Raw genomic sequence first — 14,471 nt, forward strand, 5'->3', positions numbered from 1 at the left:
ACAGACTATGGACAGTCTGAACCTTCTTCAGAAAAAAATGCACAGAGGCACCCGGGTGGCTCAGTGGTTGAGCGTCTGCCTTCGGCCCAGGGTGTGACCCCGGGGTCCTGGGATCGAGTCCCGCATTGGGCTCCCTGCATGGAGCCTGCTTCTCCCTCTGCCTATGTCTCTGCCTCTGTGTGTGCGTGTTTGTTGTGAATAAATAAATAAAATCTTCAGAAAAAGAAAAAAATGCACAGAAAATTATTTATAAACCGTTCCAGGGGACTCATGGATACAGACAAGGAGAGACACAATGTAGCCTAGTGCACTCAGTCAGAACATGGTCAGGGTAGCAGAAGCGCTGTGAGTTAAGTAACTTCAAGGCTGCTTTCGAAGACCCCGAGCCTCCCAGGTCATCCCCGGGGCTTGTTCCCAGAGTCCCCATTTCTCCATCGCCTGTCAATGGTGGAAGACATGCGGTGATGAGGGGCCCGGCGAGTAGGTACGTGTTACAAACCTTTCCCTGACCTGGAGGCTGCCCCCTGAGACCCGTGAGGTCAGGGCCCCGAGGCTACTCGAGCCAGGGTCTGTGTCCCACCCATGCTGTCCCAGGGGTAGGGGCACGGAATGGCACCCCAGTGCCCTGAGGCCTGGGCCCTGGCCAGACTCAAAAGCTCTGAGGTCAGGAAATCCGGAGGCGGGCGAGAGGGACACCGTTGCCACATCCCCCAGCCCCGATGAGACCCCCGAGGCAGGAAGGCTGCCCGGCCTCACCCCTCACCGGCTTCCCTCTGAGGCTCCTTCCTGGGAGGAAGGGGCTGCCCTGTGCCTGGCGCCTGAGTGACAGCCCGAGGGAGGGAAGGAGGCTGGGCAGGTGTTGCAATCCGCAGCCCCTGGGCCTGTCACAGGCCGAGCCAGAGCCATCAACGACAGGGCTGGGGAGAGAAGCCCGACGGTGGCTGTTTTCAGGAACTGGCCCAGAGAGGAGAGAAGAGGCCGGGGAGGCCGGGCAGGGGCCCCACGGGCTCCAGCCTCCAGCGTGAGTAGAGGATCCGTGGCGGGGGGGGGTGCTGCACCAGGGCCTCGACCCCACGTCCACTGCCCCAGCTCTGCCGAGTGCCCGTGTGCAGGCCCGGGACCAGGGCTCCTGCCTTTAGCCTTGGTCCCTGGGAACCAGGAGCCCGGGACACGGAGGCTCCTTTGCAGGGCTGCCCCCACTTTGGGGGGTACTCACCGAGGAGGTCACAAACAGCCAGCCATCTCCTTGGGGACATGGAGCTGGGCTCTGGGACGGGCATAATCACCAACCCTCTCTGCGTCCCCCACCCCCACACCCGTTTCTCCCTGGCCAGTCCAGACTCTGGGTCTCCCTCTCCTGCATCTGAATCTTTCTGTGCCTTTCCACGTCTCTCACGTTTCCTTCTCTTGAATCCTAAACTCTCCTGGGGACCTCTGGCTTCTTGGCCTCGAGCACCTGTGTCTCCCCCTGGGCTCTTCCCTGTGCACCTGTCCTGCCCAGCCTTCTCCGCCCGCACACCTATTTCACTTTCTCCCTCATTGTGCGGCTGTGCGCCCCCTTTCACGGCCCAACATCGGTGGGGTGGGCGTCCCCCCGCCATGGGAGAGGAGACCCGACAGGGCAGAGAGGGTGCGAGCTGGGGCAGGGAGAGCAGGGGAGAGTGCAGGGAGAGGAGAGGAGAGAGGAAGAGGCCTGCGATGGCCTCCGGGAGGCAGCAGGTTCCACTGGACCGAGCGGGAGAACCGAGGAGATGGCCAGAGCCAAGGGGACCCGGGGTGGGGGGCAAGGAGCTGCAAGCAGGGGACCCCAGAACAGGACTTTGAAGCCATGAAGCGTGACACAGACAGAAGCAAGGTGGCTGTCCCAGGAGGCCAGGAGCAGGGGACGAGGCCACATGCTGGATCCCATGACACGGCGACCCACATCGTCATGCGTGGAAAGCACTCATGGTCACTGAGAGCTCCTGCCGTGCAGGCTCCGTGCTGAGCACCTCCGTCCCAGCCCACCTGGGTGCCTCCTCACTACGACCCCGGGAACTGGGTGCTCACGTCCTCTCCCTTTCACAGATGGGGAAACCGAGGTTCAGAACGATGAAGTAACTCATCCAAGGTCACGAAGCTGGTGAGTTGTGGAGCCGGGCTTCAGAGCAGGTGGTCTGGCTTAGAGCCAGCCCGCAGCGAGGCCCTGCTCCCACACGTCCCCCCGAGCACACCCAGCTGGGGTGGGGGGCGCCCCGGGCTGCTGTGGGCGACCAGGAACTGGTGCCAAACATGCCATCGCTCAGCATCCCAGGGGGAGAACGCAGGGGCCTCTCGAGTGGGGGGGGTCTGGTTGCCTATTCCGGACAGGAGCCGGAGGAGAGGGATGAAGCAGTACCTTGCAGGGCACAGGCTGGGCCCCATGCTGACCCTCGCTGGGGCAGCAGGGCTGGGGTATGATCCAAAGCACATGGGAATAGAAACCAGTGCCTCAAAGCCTGAGCCTAGGAGGCCACATCTTCCCCACCCAGTGTGCATGGGGGACGATCAAACTGGTACGCAGCAGTAAGACAGTTGCCAACCACTGATTGGTAGACGGGGATGCCCTGAACAGTTGTGTGGGTTTCTCACTGCACAAAGCTGCCCAGCTGAGGAGCAAGTGGAGGCTGAAACCAACCTATTCTTCAGCTGCCAGGTCTTGGTGTGGGGCTGCAACTGCCCAGAGGAAGGGGCACTTTTTTCCTGATTTGCCAAAATGTGACTCACAGGCGAGCAGTCCCCTGGCATCTTGATCCGGAAATGTAGATGGATCATCGCCCAGGGCTTGGGGTCCGGCCCCCGTGAGAGGGAACAGTGGTTGTATGTCAGGCAGTTCTTGTTCACACCTGTGCATAGCCCGGGGAGAAAAGGGAGAGCAGCCTTCCCCATCCAAGGACAGGGCACCAGTACACGTCATGCTCCTGTGTACACTTATCAGCTGCCAAGACTGCCAATCAGTGCCAGAGACCCTGGTGCCTGGTCCCCAAGATCCCGGTGGGAGCAGGAGGCAGGGTTAGGCCAGAGCCCACCCCAGTGGGACAATTTTGCATGGGTGTTGAGGCAGGAACTACCGCTCTCCACATCCAGATGCTGTCACCGTGACTACAGGACACCTGACCCCAGAAAAACCTCTGGAGGCCCGAGCCCTGAACAGGGGGCGGGGATGGGGTGTCGGACCCCTTGCGCCCTCCCGTTCCCGCCATCACCATGGAGGCCAGCTGCCCGAGCCCCTTGGCCCAGCTACCCCATGGAGCTATCCCTTTCTGCCAGGGAGCGTCTCTGACCCTTCAGGCCCTGCTCACCCCAGAGAACTTGCCTCACAGGCATGCGTGTGTAACCTGGATGTGTCAGGAAGCTAGTACCCCCAAAGAACATCCCTTGACCCATGGGGAACGGAAGTCGGTAGATAAACGTTGCCATCCTCCCTCCTGTTCAAGGGATCAAGTGTCCTGAGGCATGTTTCTCACAGCTCCTTGGAAGGTTCCAGAAGGAGGGAGCCCAAGCTGTCCATAGAGATGACCAACTCCGTGACGCACACTTGTTGGCTTTCCCTCCTCCCTCACCTGTCCATTCCGCCCAACCCCTTCAGTCTGTTCCTGGGATCTTTCCAAAATAAGCCATCTGCATGCTAGCCCGGCTAGGATAGAAGGGAAGGGGGAAGAAGGCCGTTCCTTGATGCTCCTGCTGCTCTCTCCTGGAAGGCAAACATAACAACAGTGGCCGTCACTTACAGAGTCATTTCCTGTGTGCCTTGCATCATTTTGTGTCTTCTTCCCAAAGTCCTGTGCAGTATCAACTCTCGTTGCCTCCGTTTTGCAGACAAAGAAACTGAGGCTCAGCAAGATCAAGTAACCTGGCCAAAGCCACGCTGAGGCAGAGCAAGGGCTAAGCTCAGTTCTGGTTCCAAAGCCCATGACCTTCACCATCCCCCTCTGCCTCCAGGTGAACACCAAACAGGCACAATGGCAGGGCTAGGATCCTGGAGTCTGAGCGTAGCTGCCCTGATCGCCCTGCTGCTCCCCGGAAGTGAGTATGGCCATAGGGGTGCTGGGGGGAGAGGGAGAGAGGGGGGGGGAGGAGGGAACCATTTGCCCTGCCTCACTGCTCCTGGGCCACAGATGAGGGGTGGCTGGGTCGCTGGGCCCCTGCCCACACACCTCTGTGGGCACAGCACCACCCGGGAGGAATGCGGAAGGGCCTGGGCTGCTCAGCCTGGGAAAGGCCGGGGGACCCAGGTCTTGTCCGCAGGTCCCCGTCAGGTTATCAGAAGGAAGCTCTGGGTCCCCTGTACAGCCTTCACGGGCAACAGAGGGATCAGGGTGGGAGCCCCGGGGAGGCAGGCTTCATCCCGGAATAAGGAAGCTCGAGCCGAGCGTCCCATTTTTGGGAGTATGCAAGCTGAGGCCGGGGCGGACAGGGATGCTGCATAGCCGGGGTCAGCAAACACGGCCTGATAGAGTCACATTTAGGCTCTGCGGGCCACCTGCGGTTTCTGCTGCGTGTTCTTACCTATTTTCTGTTCCGCAGTCACCCTTTAAAAATCTAAAACCCATTCTTAGCCGGCAGGCCGTACGAAAAACGGGCCATCCCGGGCCCGGCTAAAGAGGATGCAGGATTAGAGGGGAGTCTTGAAGTAAACAGTTTTGCGAGGTTCCCTCCAGTCGGAAGTTCTGAGTCTGGGAAGCGACAGGAGCCCCACATTAAAAGCTGTGAACCCCGCCCTGTGATCCTGGGCAAATTCCTTCTCCTCTTGGGGCCTCGGCCTCAGCAAAACAGGCCTCAGAACACAGGAGACAGAGGAAAGGAGGCGCGGGGGGCAAAGTTCACTGCTTACTTAAATGTTTACACACTAAACACACGCCAAGGGCCTAGTCCACGCTAGGCTCTGGGGAAGACAGTAGGAGGCACACAGCCGAGCTCTCCAGCCCCACGGAACCTCTGGTCTCGCTGGGGAGGCGGACAAGCACCTGGTCACATGAGCCTGTAATGATGAGGGATAATAAAAGCTTTGGGAAAGTTCGGGGCACTTGGCTTGGGTCTGGTTGATCAGGGTCCGGTCTGGTTCCCCCAAGATGCTAAATGTTAACCAGGCACCCCGGGAAAAGGAGCCCCTGGAAAAGGGACAGCAGCAGGTCCAAGGACCTGGAGGCTGGAGAGATCAAAGCATTTTCAAGGACTGGCAAGAGGGCCAGAGCAACGCAGCTGGGAAAGGATGGTCTGAGCTAGAACTGGGAGGGGCAGCGTGGGCAAGGTCACAGGGCTCCGGACCCGGGTCTTTATCTTAGGGCAGCAGATACTTAACATGCCGGGCATTGTGCTAAGTGCCTTACCCGCACTAGCCCATCTAATCCCTCCCGCCACAGGAAGGAGGGGACTAGTTCTCGTCCCTCCTCCACGTACAGATGAGAAAATCGAGGCACAGGAAGCCTCACTAACATACCAGGGTCACGTGATTAATAAGCAATAGAACCAGGGTGCCGGGGCGCCGGGGTAGCCCAGTCGGGTGACTGTCTGCCTTCGGCTCAGGTCATGATCCCGGGGTTCTGGGATCGAGTCCCATGTCGGGCTCCCTGCTCAGCACGGAGTCTGCTTCTCCCTCTCTATTTCTCTCTCTCTCTCTCTCAAACTCATAGAATAATAAAAGTAAAATAATAAGCAATAGAACCAGGCTGTAAACCCAAGCCGTCTGTTCCAACATCCGAGCCTTATGCACCACACGGCCGACGTGCTGGAGGGCTGTGGTACAGATGGGGTAACGCAATCAGATTTGAACTCTGAGGGCTGTGGCCACAGGGTTCTTATCATGCCAACCATTGCTTTCGCCACCCCAGGGGAGGGCGCCGCGGCGGGGACTGGGCTCTGTCTGGTGGGGTGCTGGGGCTGGCTCGCGAGACCTCGGTGCACACCTGTCCTCCCAAGGTCACGTTCACGTCCCACTGGTGTAGCTTGAAAACCAGTCTTGGTGGGAAGGTAAGGGCCTCGAGCTCAAGCTAGGAGCACAAAGGCCGAGGTGCAGAGCTCAGCTCCGCCGCCCCTTCTCTTCCACCCCAGGCCGGGAGGAGTGCGGACGCATCAACCTCCCAACCCCCACCGTCCACCTGGGGGATCCCCTCACAGCCTCCTGCATCATCAGCCCCAACTGCAGCCACCTGGGCCCCGAGACACAGATTGTCTGGAAAGTAGGAAGAGAGTCTCAACCCGGAAAGAGGCAACAGCGGCTGGAAGACGGAAGCCAGGAATTCACGGTCACCATACCCCGCCTCAGCAGCCCGCGGGTCCTGCTCTCCTGCTACCTGCGCTGGGGCCACAGCCTGCAGATGCTGGACCAGGCCGAGGTGCAGGCAGGCTGTAAGTCCCGGCCGCCAGCCACCCGCTGTCCTTGCCCTCCTGCCAACACCGATAAGACCTGTTGTTATTTACTGAGCTCGTGCTCCGTAAGCTCGTCTTGGGCATGGTTGGTTATCAGACCATCCGCCCTACCAGTGGATCATGCTACTTAGCCCCATGTTGCAGACGAGGAAACTGAGGCTCAAGAGACTACATGATACGGTGAAGGTCACAAACTGAGGGTGTAGCCAAGGTTTATATCAGGCAGCGTCGTAACCATCACTCCATAGGGCTGCCGAGTCAAGCCCAACTACCCGGCCACTGGGGGGTGTCCCCGGGGAGGACCCTTCACCCCCTGGGCCTGCTCCTAGCTTCTCTCCACCCCAGTCTCAGCCTTCTTTCAAACCGAGGGGCCAGGTTTTATGCCAAGCCAACGCCTAAGAAAAACCCTTAAGACAAGGTTTCTTTGTTAAGAGTCTAAGAGTCGCCAGTAGAGCTAATGCACTTAGTAGGTGCCGGGCATTGCTCTGAGCACTGTGTGCACAGTAAGTCACTTGGCCCTCTCAACCCCGGGGAGTAAGCATGTGGCCATCACACCATTTCACAGATGAAGAGACTGAGGCACAGGGCAGTTCAGTGACTTCAAGATCACAACGGTGAATCCCTGTCAGAACCAGGTTGGAAAGCCAGGTCTACACCATCAGTGTCAGAGACTCTGTGATGCTGCCCCCCCCCCCCCCGTGCAGGCCTGCATTTGACTTTCTCCAGGGCTGCCCCCACAGGGTCACCCTACATATATATGGAGACGAGCAAATAGGGTAGCTCCGGGGAGGAACAACCCAGAGCAAGGAAATGAAGCTAACTGGTTCCAATCAGAGCTTCCAGAGAGGTCCTACTCAAAGCCCACACTCTCCCCACCCGATGTGCAGACCCTCCTGCCGCACCCCACAACCTGTCCTGCCTCATGAACCTCACAACCAACAGCCTCATCTGTCAGTGGGAGCCGGGACCCAACAGCCACCTGCCCACCAACTTCACCCTAAAGAGCTTCAAGTAAGTAAGGGTCTGTGTGCTAGCCCCGTTCTTTTGGGTCCCGGGGTGGGGGCGGGGGCAGGACTGTGGGGGTGGGGGAGCCAGAGGCAAGCACAGGAGGGAGAAGGGAGCCTCGCTCTCTTCCACTGATGCTAGACACCCAAGCCTGGTATTGCCTGGCAGGAGCCGTGGCAACTGCCAGACCCAGGAGGACTCTATCCTCGACTGCGTGCCTAGCGACGGCCAGAACCACTGCTCCATCCCACGTAGACACCTGCAGTTGTACCAGAACATGGGCATCTGGGTGCAGGCGGAGAACGCGCTAGGGACCACAAAGTCCCCACAGCTGTGCCTCGTTCCCATGGATGTCGGTGCGTGATGCCAGGCCTGGGGGACAGGACAGGCCCCCCCACAAGGGGCAAACTCAGAGAGTCACAGAGAGGAAATCACACACCCAGGGTCAGACAAAGAGACACTGGAAGACCCAGGCAGACAAGAGCAACAGGGACAAGATGGACTGCAGGTGGGGATAGAGACACAGAGCCAAGGAGGCACATTCACTCATTCATTCTTCCGGCAAGCTTCCTGCAGCTCCCGCTAACCACCAGGCACTGCTCCAGGTGCCAGAGATGCGGCACTAAACGCACGAGCAAAAGTCCTGCCCCTGGAGCTTTACGTTCCAGCCGGCAGAAAAGATAAAATAGGATGTCAGGCGACGGGAAGGGTGATGGGCGAGCAAAGGGGAGGCAGGTTACCTGGGTACCTGCAGAGTGAGAGCGCCAGGCAGAGGGAACTGCAAGTGCAAAGGCCCTGGGGCAAGAGGATGAAACAGAGACCCAGACCTAGAGACAGGCCTGCAGAAACATGACGTGATGACGTGAAGATGAAGAGACAGAGAGACAGAGACAGAGAGAGACAGACTGACAGAGACCCACAGGGATGGCGACCCAGGGCAGAAACTGGGAAAAAAGCAGGAGTAAGGCAGGCCCCTCCGGGACGGGGCAGGGCAGGTTTCTGAGAGCCCCTCTCCTTGCAGTGAAGCTGGAGCCCCCCACGCTGTGGGCCCTGCCCCCCAGTCCTGAGGCAGCCCCACCCCAGCCTGGCTGCCTGCTGCTGCGCTGGGAGCCATGGAAGCCAAGCCTGTACATAGAGCAGAAGTGCGAGCTGCGCCACCAGCCACGGCTGGGGGAAGCCAGCTGGGATCTGGTAAGGCGGAGGTCAAGCCCAAGAGCCTGGGGTGGGGGTGGCTGAGGGGAGGGCGGCTGGGCCGGCCTCAAGGCCACGGGGTACAGGCTCAGAGCCACGGCCGCCCCACCAGGTGGGCCCCCTGCTCTCCCAGACCCTCCAGTACGAGCTCTGCGGGCTCCTCCCATCCACGGCCTACGCCCTGCAGATGCGCTGCACCCGCTGGCCCCTGCCTGGCCAGTGGAGCGACTGGAGCCCTAGCCTGACGCTGACCACCGCGCAACGGGGTAAGCAGGGGGGCGAGGGGCCGGGAGCAGCGATCAGGACAAAGCCCAGCATCTGGGGCTCCCCCTGACCCTCTTCTCCCTCCCTCCACAGCCCCCATCGTCAGACTGGACACGTGGTGGCAGCAGAGGCAGCTGGACCCCAGGACGGCGGACATGCAGCTCTTCTGGAAGGTGACCCATCCTGACCTCCCTCCACCCCTGACACTTCTTCCAACCCAGACACATGCCTGTGGTCTGGGGCTCAGGACTCCGAGGGGTCTGGAAGGTGTGGATGCATTTGTAGGTGATTTGCATGCACCTTGCATGTGCAGGCCGCTGAGTAGTGCCCTTCAGGAGAGACGACAGGGAGGCCTCGCCTAAGGCAAAGGGTCGGTTCAGGGAATAGTTAAGTGCCAACTGGATTCTTCCTTTCCTCCCTCCTAGGACCTGGCATAGGGAAAGAAGGGAGAGAGGGAGGAAGGCTGGCCCCCAGGCTGTGGGGCTCAGCTCGTGTGACCCATCCGCCATCTAGAAGCCCTCCCCCACTTAGGACGAGCTGTCCATCCCTCTGACCACCTTCTTCCCGTGCCCGCTGCAGCCAACGCCCTTGGACAGATACAGCGGGCAGATCCAGGGATACCTGGTCAGACCAGCAGGCCCGGCAGGGGCAAGCCCACCCCTCTGCAACACCACAGAGCTGAGCTGCACCTTCCGCTTGCCCTCAGAAGCCCGGGAGGTGGTCCTTGTGGCCTATAACACAGCCGGGACCTCCCATCCCACCCCAGTGGTCTTCCTAGAGAGCAGAGGTAAGGGGGGCCGGTGGCTAGCAGAGCACAGTGGGTAAGCATGTAAATTCAGAAGCTAGACTGCCCGGGTTCACATCTAGTTCTGTCACTTGCTGACGGCACGACCAGGGCCAGTGACCGAACCTCCCTGGCCTAGCAAAGGGGAACAATACGCTGCTGAGCTCGAGGCATTGTTATGAGGTTTGTATGTGCGTTCAGACACGGCCTGGCACCAAGTTCCTGCTCAACAGACGGAATATCAGCTCCTATTATCATCTGAGCCAGAACCAAGTTAAGCTGGTGGAGGAACCACACACACACACACACACACACACACACACACACAGAGCCCATTCTGCCGGAAAGACAGGAAGAAAGCCTGATGGCGATCAATGCTAACATCATGTGGTTTGTGGCATGTGCCGTCGTGGTCCTTGGTACGTGTTACCTTACTGGGTCCACCAAGAGGCCCGAGAGAGGCACTCGTTCTATCACTGTCAGGCACTCCTCCGCCCAGGCACTGTGCTAGGCTTATCCTGTACGTCATCTCATTTGATCTGCACCAGAGAACCCATCCAGATGAGCAAACTGAGGTCCCGAGGTTGACTCACTCAAGGCCACCCAGCTTGTAAGTAACAAAGTCAGGATTTGAACCCAGGCTCCAGGCTCTGGCACCTGCATTCCTCTCGCTTTGTTCTTTCGCCTCCCACTCGGTCTCCAGGTCCGCCCCTGGCCGGACTCCACACCATGGCTCAAGATCCCCACAGGCTCTGGGTGGGCTGGGAGCCCCCCAGCCCTCGACCTCAGGGCTATGTGATTGAGTGGGGCCTGGGTCCCCCCAGCCCCAGCGGCAGCAATAAGACCTGGAAGATGGAGCATAACGGAAGCATTTCTGGGACCCTACTGCAGGGTGAGGCAGGCCGGGGGGATGGAGCGGGCGGTGAGCAGGGCCTGGGAAGCAGGGAGGCAACACTTGTCTGACGGGAAGCGAGGGGCCACCCGAACCACCCTAGAGAAGCAGACTCCTCACTCTTTCTTGATCCTTTACTGTCCTCTCCCATCCCCAGAATCAGGAAGTTCTTCTTTCACCGTAACCCGTAACCAGATCTTCTCTTTTCACAGCCCTGACCCTCCCACCCTTCTAGCTCTCCCCACTTTTCTGCCCTCCCTCCCATCAAATGATCCGCAGAAGAGATAGAAGCAGCTAGCTCTGCAGCCTGAGGCCTGGGGGATCTGGGGTCAGCTCCTGATCATCCACGGGGGGGTTAGGCCCTCACCGGGGCGCCCTACCCCATTTTCTCTCCACAGAGAACATCAGGCCCTTTCAGCTCTACGAGATCACTGTGACCCCCCTATACCAGGACAGCGTGGGGCCCTCCCGACACATCTATGCCTACTCCCAAGAGATGGGTGCGTCAGCCACCAGGCCTCCCCAGAACCCTCTCCTCTCAGTGCCTGCTGGGGCCCCGGCCATTGGGACTATGAGGGAACATCCCCCCACCCCTGGCCCCAAAGAAGCTCTCTCCCAACCCCAACATTACCCCAGGCTAGCCCCAGACCTCTGCAGCCGGACAGGTCAGGCGGCCGGGTGACAGAAACTAGGGAGTGAGTTTGGCAGCAGGTCTGGCAAAAGTCCATCAATCACCCTTGAAAGAAATCAAGTGTCAGCTGCGGCAGAAATTAGACGGAGGGCCTGGCATAAAGTCAGAGGGCGAGGGGCAGAAATCAGACAGCGAGCCCAACTAAACCAAGCCGGTGGACGTGGGGTGGTGAGGCTTCGGAAGCAAAGAGAAGCGGGTTCCAGTCCCGACCTGGCCACTTATTAGCAGTCTATGGAATGCAGCTGAAGGTCCCGGCAACACCAGGGGGGCCGTTTCCTTACTCCTCAGCACAGTGTGTCTCAGTTCTGGGGTCTGGGGAGTCGCGAGGTGTCCAGCTGGGCTCCCCACTCTGCCCAGCTCCCCGGCAGCCCCTGTACCTCTCTCTCTCCCGGCAGCCCCCTCCCGCGCCCCAGAGCTGCATCTAAAGCACATTGGCAAGACCTGGGCCCGGCTGGAGTGGGTGCCCCTGCCCTCTGAGCTAGGGAAGAGCCCCCTTACCCACTACACCGTCTTCTGGACGTCTTCTGCTCGGGGCCAGTCCTTCTGTGAGTCTATCCTCAGTACCCCACAGCCCCAGAAGGCCTCGGGGGGAGCGCTCAGCAGCCGCAGAGGGAGCCTCGGCATCTGGGCCCAGGCTGACCATTCTCTTCTACTCCCAGCCACTGTGCTCAATGCCTCCTCCCACGGCTTGGTCCTCCACGGCTTGGAGCCCGCCAGCTTGTACCACGTCCTCCTCAGGGCTACCAGTAAGGCCGGCGCCACCAACAGCACAAGCCTTACCCTGATGACCTTGGCCCTAGGTAAGGCGAGAAGGGGGCCGGCCAGACAAGGTTGTTGGGAAGGTTCCTCGGCCAACGGATCTCTCATTTTGAGGCCTTGCCTGGATCCGCTGGTCTGAGGGAGGAGACCCAGACCTGCCCATGAAGCTCAGCCTGAGGGAGGAGGCCCAATCCTGCCCTCAGAGCCCAGTGTGACGGAAGAGGCCCAGCCTTCCTTGCGTGCACTCTAACCCCTTCTGGCTTTCCCTTCACCCCAGAGGAGTCTGAGCTGCATGTCCTCCTGGGCCTCTTTGGATTCCTGCTCTTGTTCATCTGTCTCTGCGGGGCTGCCCGGCTCTGCTGCAGACCCAGGTAAGTCCTTTTTTTTTTTTTTTTTTCAGGTGAGTCCTTTTAAGAGAATTAATACCTACCTGCCCCTGCCCACAGGGAACTGCAGGCTGGGGTGGGCCAATCCAAGTCCCTCCTCGCCCTCACAGGCCTCAGGGCCCACGTCTGGATCAGGCACTGCACCATCTCCTCTCTGCCCAAGGGGCCTTCCGCTGCTGGGAGTGGGTGAGAGAAAGGATGGAAAGATGGAGGGCAAGCCTGACCTGGCCCTCTCCTGTCCTCTTTTGCAGCAGAAAGAATCCTCTCTGGCCAAGTGTCCCAGACCCAGCCCACAGCAGCCTGGGCTCCTGGGTGCCGAGCATCATGGTGGAGGTGAGAACCCCAGAGGGAGAGGGAAATGGGGCCGGGGGGTGCTGGTCCAGGATCCAAGTGAAAGGAAACCCCTCCAAGGATGAGGACTCAGGCCTTCCCATCACTTCCTAGCAAGGTCCCCTCCCTCCGGAGTAAAGCAAATCTCACTTTGGATCCCAACTCTACCCATTTCAAAGCCTCGGCCATCTCACTGTGAAATGGGACATATCTCCCACACAATCCTTGGGGACAAGCACCTTAAGCTAAGTCTGAAGTGCAGAGCAGGTGTCAGAAAAGCATGAGGTGCTTCACAAGCATCATCCTCAGGGGTTCCAGCAGAGCGCAGCAGGAATATCTCAACTGTCCCCAACTCAGGAAGGGACACTGGTTGGGACGAATGTCTCAGATGAATCACGTCCTCACCCCCCGTCCTTGTGTCCAGGAGACCTTCCAGCTGCCCAGCCTTCGGGACACTGGCATGCCACCCATCACCAAGATCACAGTGCTGGAGGAAGAGGAGAAGAAGCCAGGGCCCTGGGAGTCAAATGACAGCTCAGGGACCTGTGGCCTCCCCACCCTGGTCCAGGCCTACGTGCTCCAGGGGGACCCAAGAGCATGTTCCACCCAGACCCAGCCCCAGTCCGGCACCAGTGACCAGGTCCTCTACGGGAAGGTGTTGGGCAGCCCCACCAGCCCAGGTCCAGGGCACTACCTCCGTTGTGACTCTACTCAGCCCCTCTTAGGGGGCCTTACTCCCAGTCCCAAGTTTTATGAGAACCTCTGGTTCCAGACCAGCCCCCTGGGCACCCCAGAGCCCCTCGTCCCAAACCAGGAGGATGACTGTGTCTTTGGGCCACTGCTTGACTTCCCCCTCCTGCAAGGGCTCCAGGTCCATGGGGTGGAGGGGCTGGGGGGCATCTAGCATCCCCTGGGACCCCCACTTGGGCCTGTCTCTTGAGAGGTCTGGGCCATCCAGAGGAGAGGAGAGTATTAGTAAGCCCATCATGCAAAAAACCACCTAGTCCCAGAAGGGCAGTAAGGCTACAGGGTCTCCTCCCCATCTCTGGCCCCCAGCATCCTTCGTCTCTCTCTCCAGTCCCCACAGGCTGGGCCCTTAATTTAGTGGCCACGGAATGCTTCGTCCAACCCTGCCCACTAGCCTCTTGTGCTTATTTCCTGTAATCTCAGTCTCTTAAACTGGTTCATGGTTTGGTTTGGTTTGATTTTGAGAAACTCTTGAGTACGCCCGCACCTCTGTCCTTTTCCTTTTTAGGGTCCTAGCAGTGATGGGGGTACTTATCAGAAGTGTTCATTTGCATATTCCTTCCTTTGCTCATTAATCCCCCCAGCCCTCACCCAGCATGTAGGCCCTGTGCTGGCAGCGGGGATTCAAAAATGACTTGGCTCAGTCCGCCCTCAAAGAGTTCGCATTCTAGTGGTAGAGACTCGAAGACTGCCCATTAGGGCAGAGTGGCCAGGACTGAGGCAGGGATCACAAAGTGCTGTGGGACAGGAGAAGAGACCTCAGAAAAGACTATCCTTGCTGTGTTGGAGAAAAACAAATAAAACCATCTACTGGGGCGCCTGGCTGGCTCAGTGTGTGGAGCATGCAAATCTTGATCTTGGGGTTGTGAGTTTGAGCCCCACACTGGTTGTAAAGATTACTTAAAAATAAAACATTAAAAAAATTTTTAAATAAAATTTAAATAAATAAATAAAACATTAAAAAACAAAATCTCCTGCCAACCTAGAAAACCTCTCCACCAGGGTGGAAGAGGATGAAATCAGTTTTATTACTGA

The 14,471-nt window shown here is 59.0% G+C and overlaps 1 protein-coding gene and 1 long non-coding RNA gene across 5 annotated transcripts; one reads left to right on the forward strand and one right to left on the reverse strand.

Moving 5' to 3' along the window:
• Nucleotides 1-242: 242 nt before the first annotated feature.
• LOC111098957 lies at nucleotides 243-13,583 on the reverse strand. The gene is made up of 3 exons (XR_005370169.1): nucleotides 12,929-13,583; nucleotides 12,404-12,535; nucleotides 243-3,712 (listed from the first exon to the last, which is right to left on the reverse strand). It is a non-coding gene; the product is annotated as an uncharacterized LOC111098957 (long non-coding RNA).
• CSF3R (colony stimulating factor 3 receptor) lies at nucleotides 759-14,255 on the forward strand. Of its 4 annotated transcripts, none has more exons than XM_038557878.1 (17): nucleotides 759-1,021; nucleotides 2,068-2,122; nucleotides 3,838-4,044; nucleotides 6,070-6,366; nucleotides 7,275-7,398; nucleotides 7,561-7,748; nucleotides 8,414-8,583; nucleotides 8,696-8,849; nucleotides 8,941-9,020; nucleotides 9,427-9,634; nucleotides 10,335-10,523; nucleotides 10,883-11,023; nucleotides 11,610-11,759; nucleotides 11,874-12,014; nucleotides 12,251-12,344; nucleotides 12,611-12,692; nucleotides 13,114-14,255. In XM_038557878.1, the coding sequence occupies exons 3-17, from the start codon at nucleotides 3,981-3,983 to the stop codon at nucleotides 13,591-13,593; spliced, it is 2,562 nt and encodes an 853-aa protein (XP_038413806.1). In that variant the 5' UTR covers nucleotides 759-1,021; nucleotides 2,068-2,122; nucleotides 3,838-3,980; the 3' UTR covers nucleotides 13,594-14,255. The 4 variants fall into 4 exon arrangements, with proteins under 4 accessions (XP_038413806.1, XP_038413804.1, XP_038413808.1 ...); XM_038557876.1 differs by having other exon boundaries at nucleotides 760-1,021; nucleotides 3,961-4,044; XM_038557879.1 differs by having other exon boundaries at nucleotides 762-1,021; nucleotides 3,961-4,044; nucleotides 10,922-11,023.
• The last annotated feature ends 216 nt before the right edge of the window (nucleotides 14,256-14,471 follow it).

The sequence above is a fragment of the Canis lupus genome, chromosome 15 (assembly GCF_011100685.1).
Source record: "Canis lupus familiaris isolate Mischka breed German Shepherd chromosome 15, alternate assembly UU_Cfam_GSD_1.0, whole genome shotgun sequence".
Taxonomy (NCBI): Eukaryota; Metazoa; Chordata; class Mammalia; order Carnivora; family Canidae; genus Canis; species Canis lupus.

Bases quoted from the DNA above. Each gene is read 5' to 3' on its own strand.
- CSF3R (XM_038557878.1), top strand. From the start codon at position 3,981: ATGGCAGGGCTAGGATCCTGGAGTCTGAGCGTAGCTGCCCTGATCGCC. The intron at 10,524-10,882 runs GTGAGGCAGGCC...CGGGGGGGTTAG, and splicing joins TTCTGGGACCCTACTGCAGG to GCCCTCACCGGGGCGCCCTA. The intron at 11,024-11,609 runs GTGCGTCAGCCA...CTCTCCCGGCAG, and splicing joins TGCCTACTCCCAAGAGATGG to CCCCCTCCCGCGCCCCAGAG.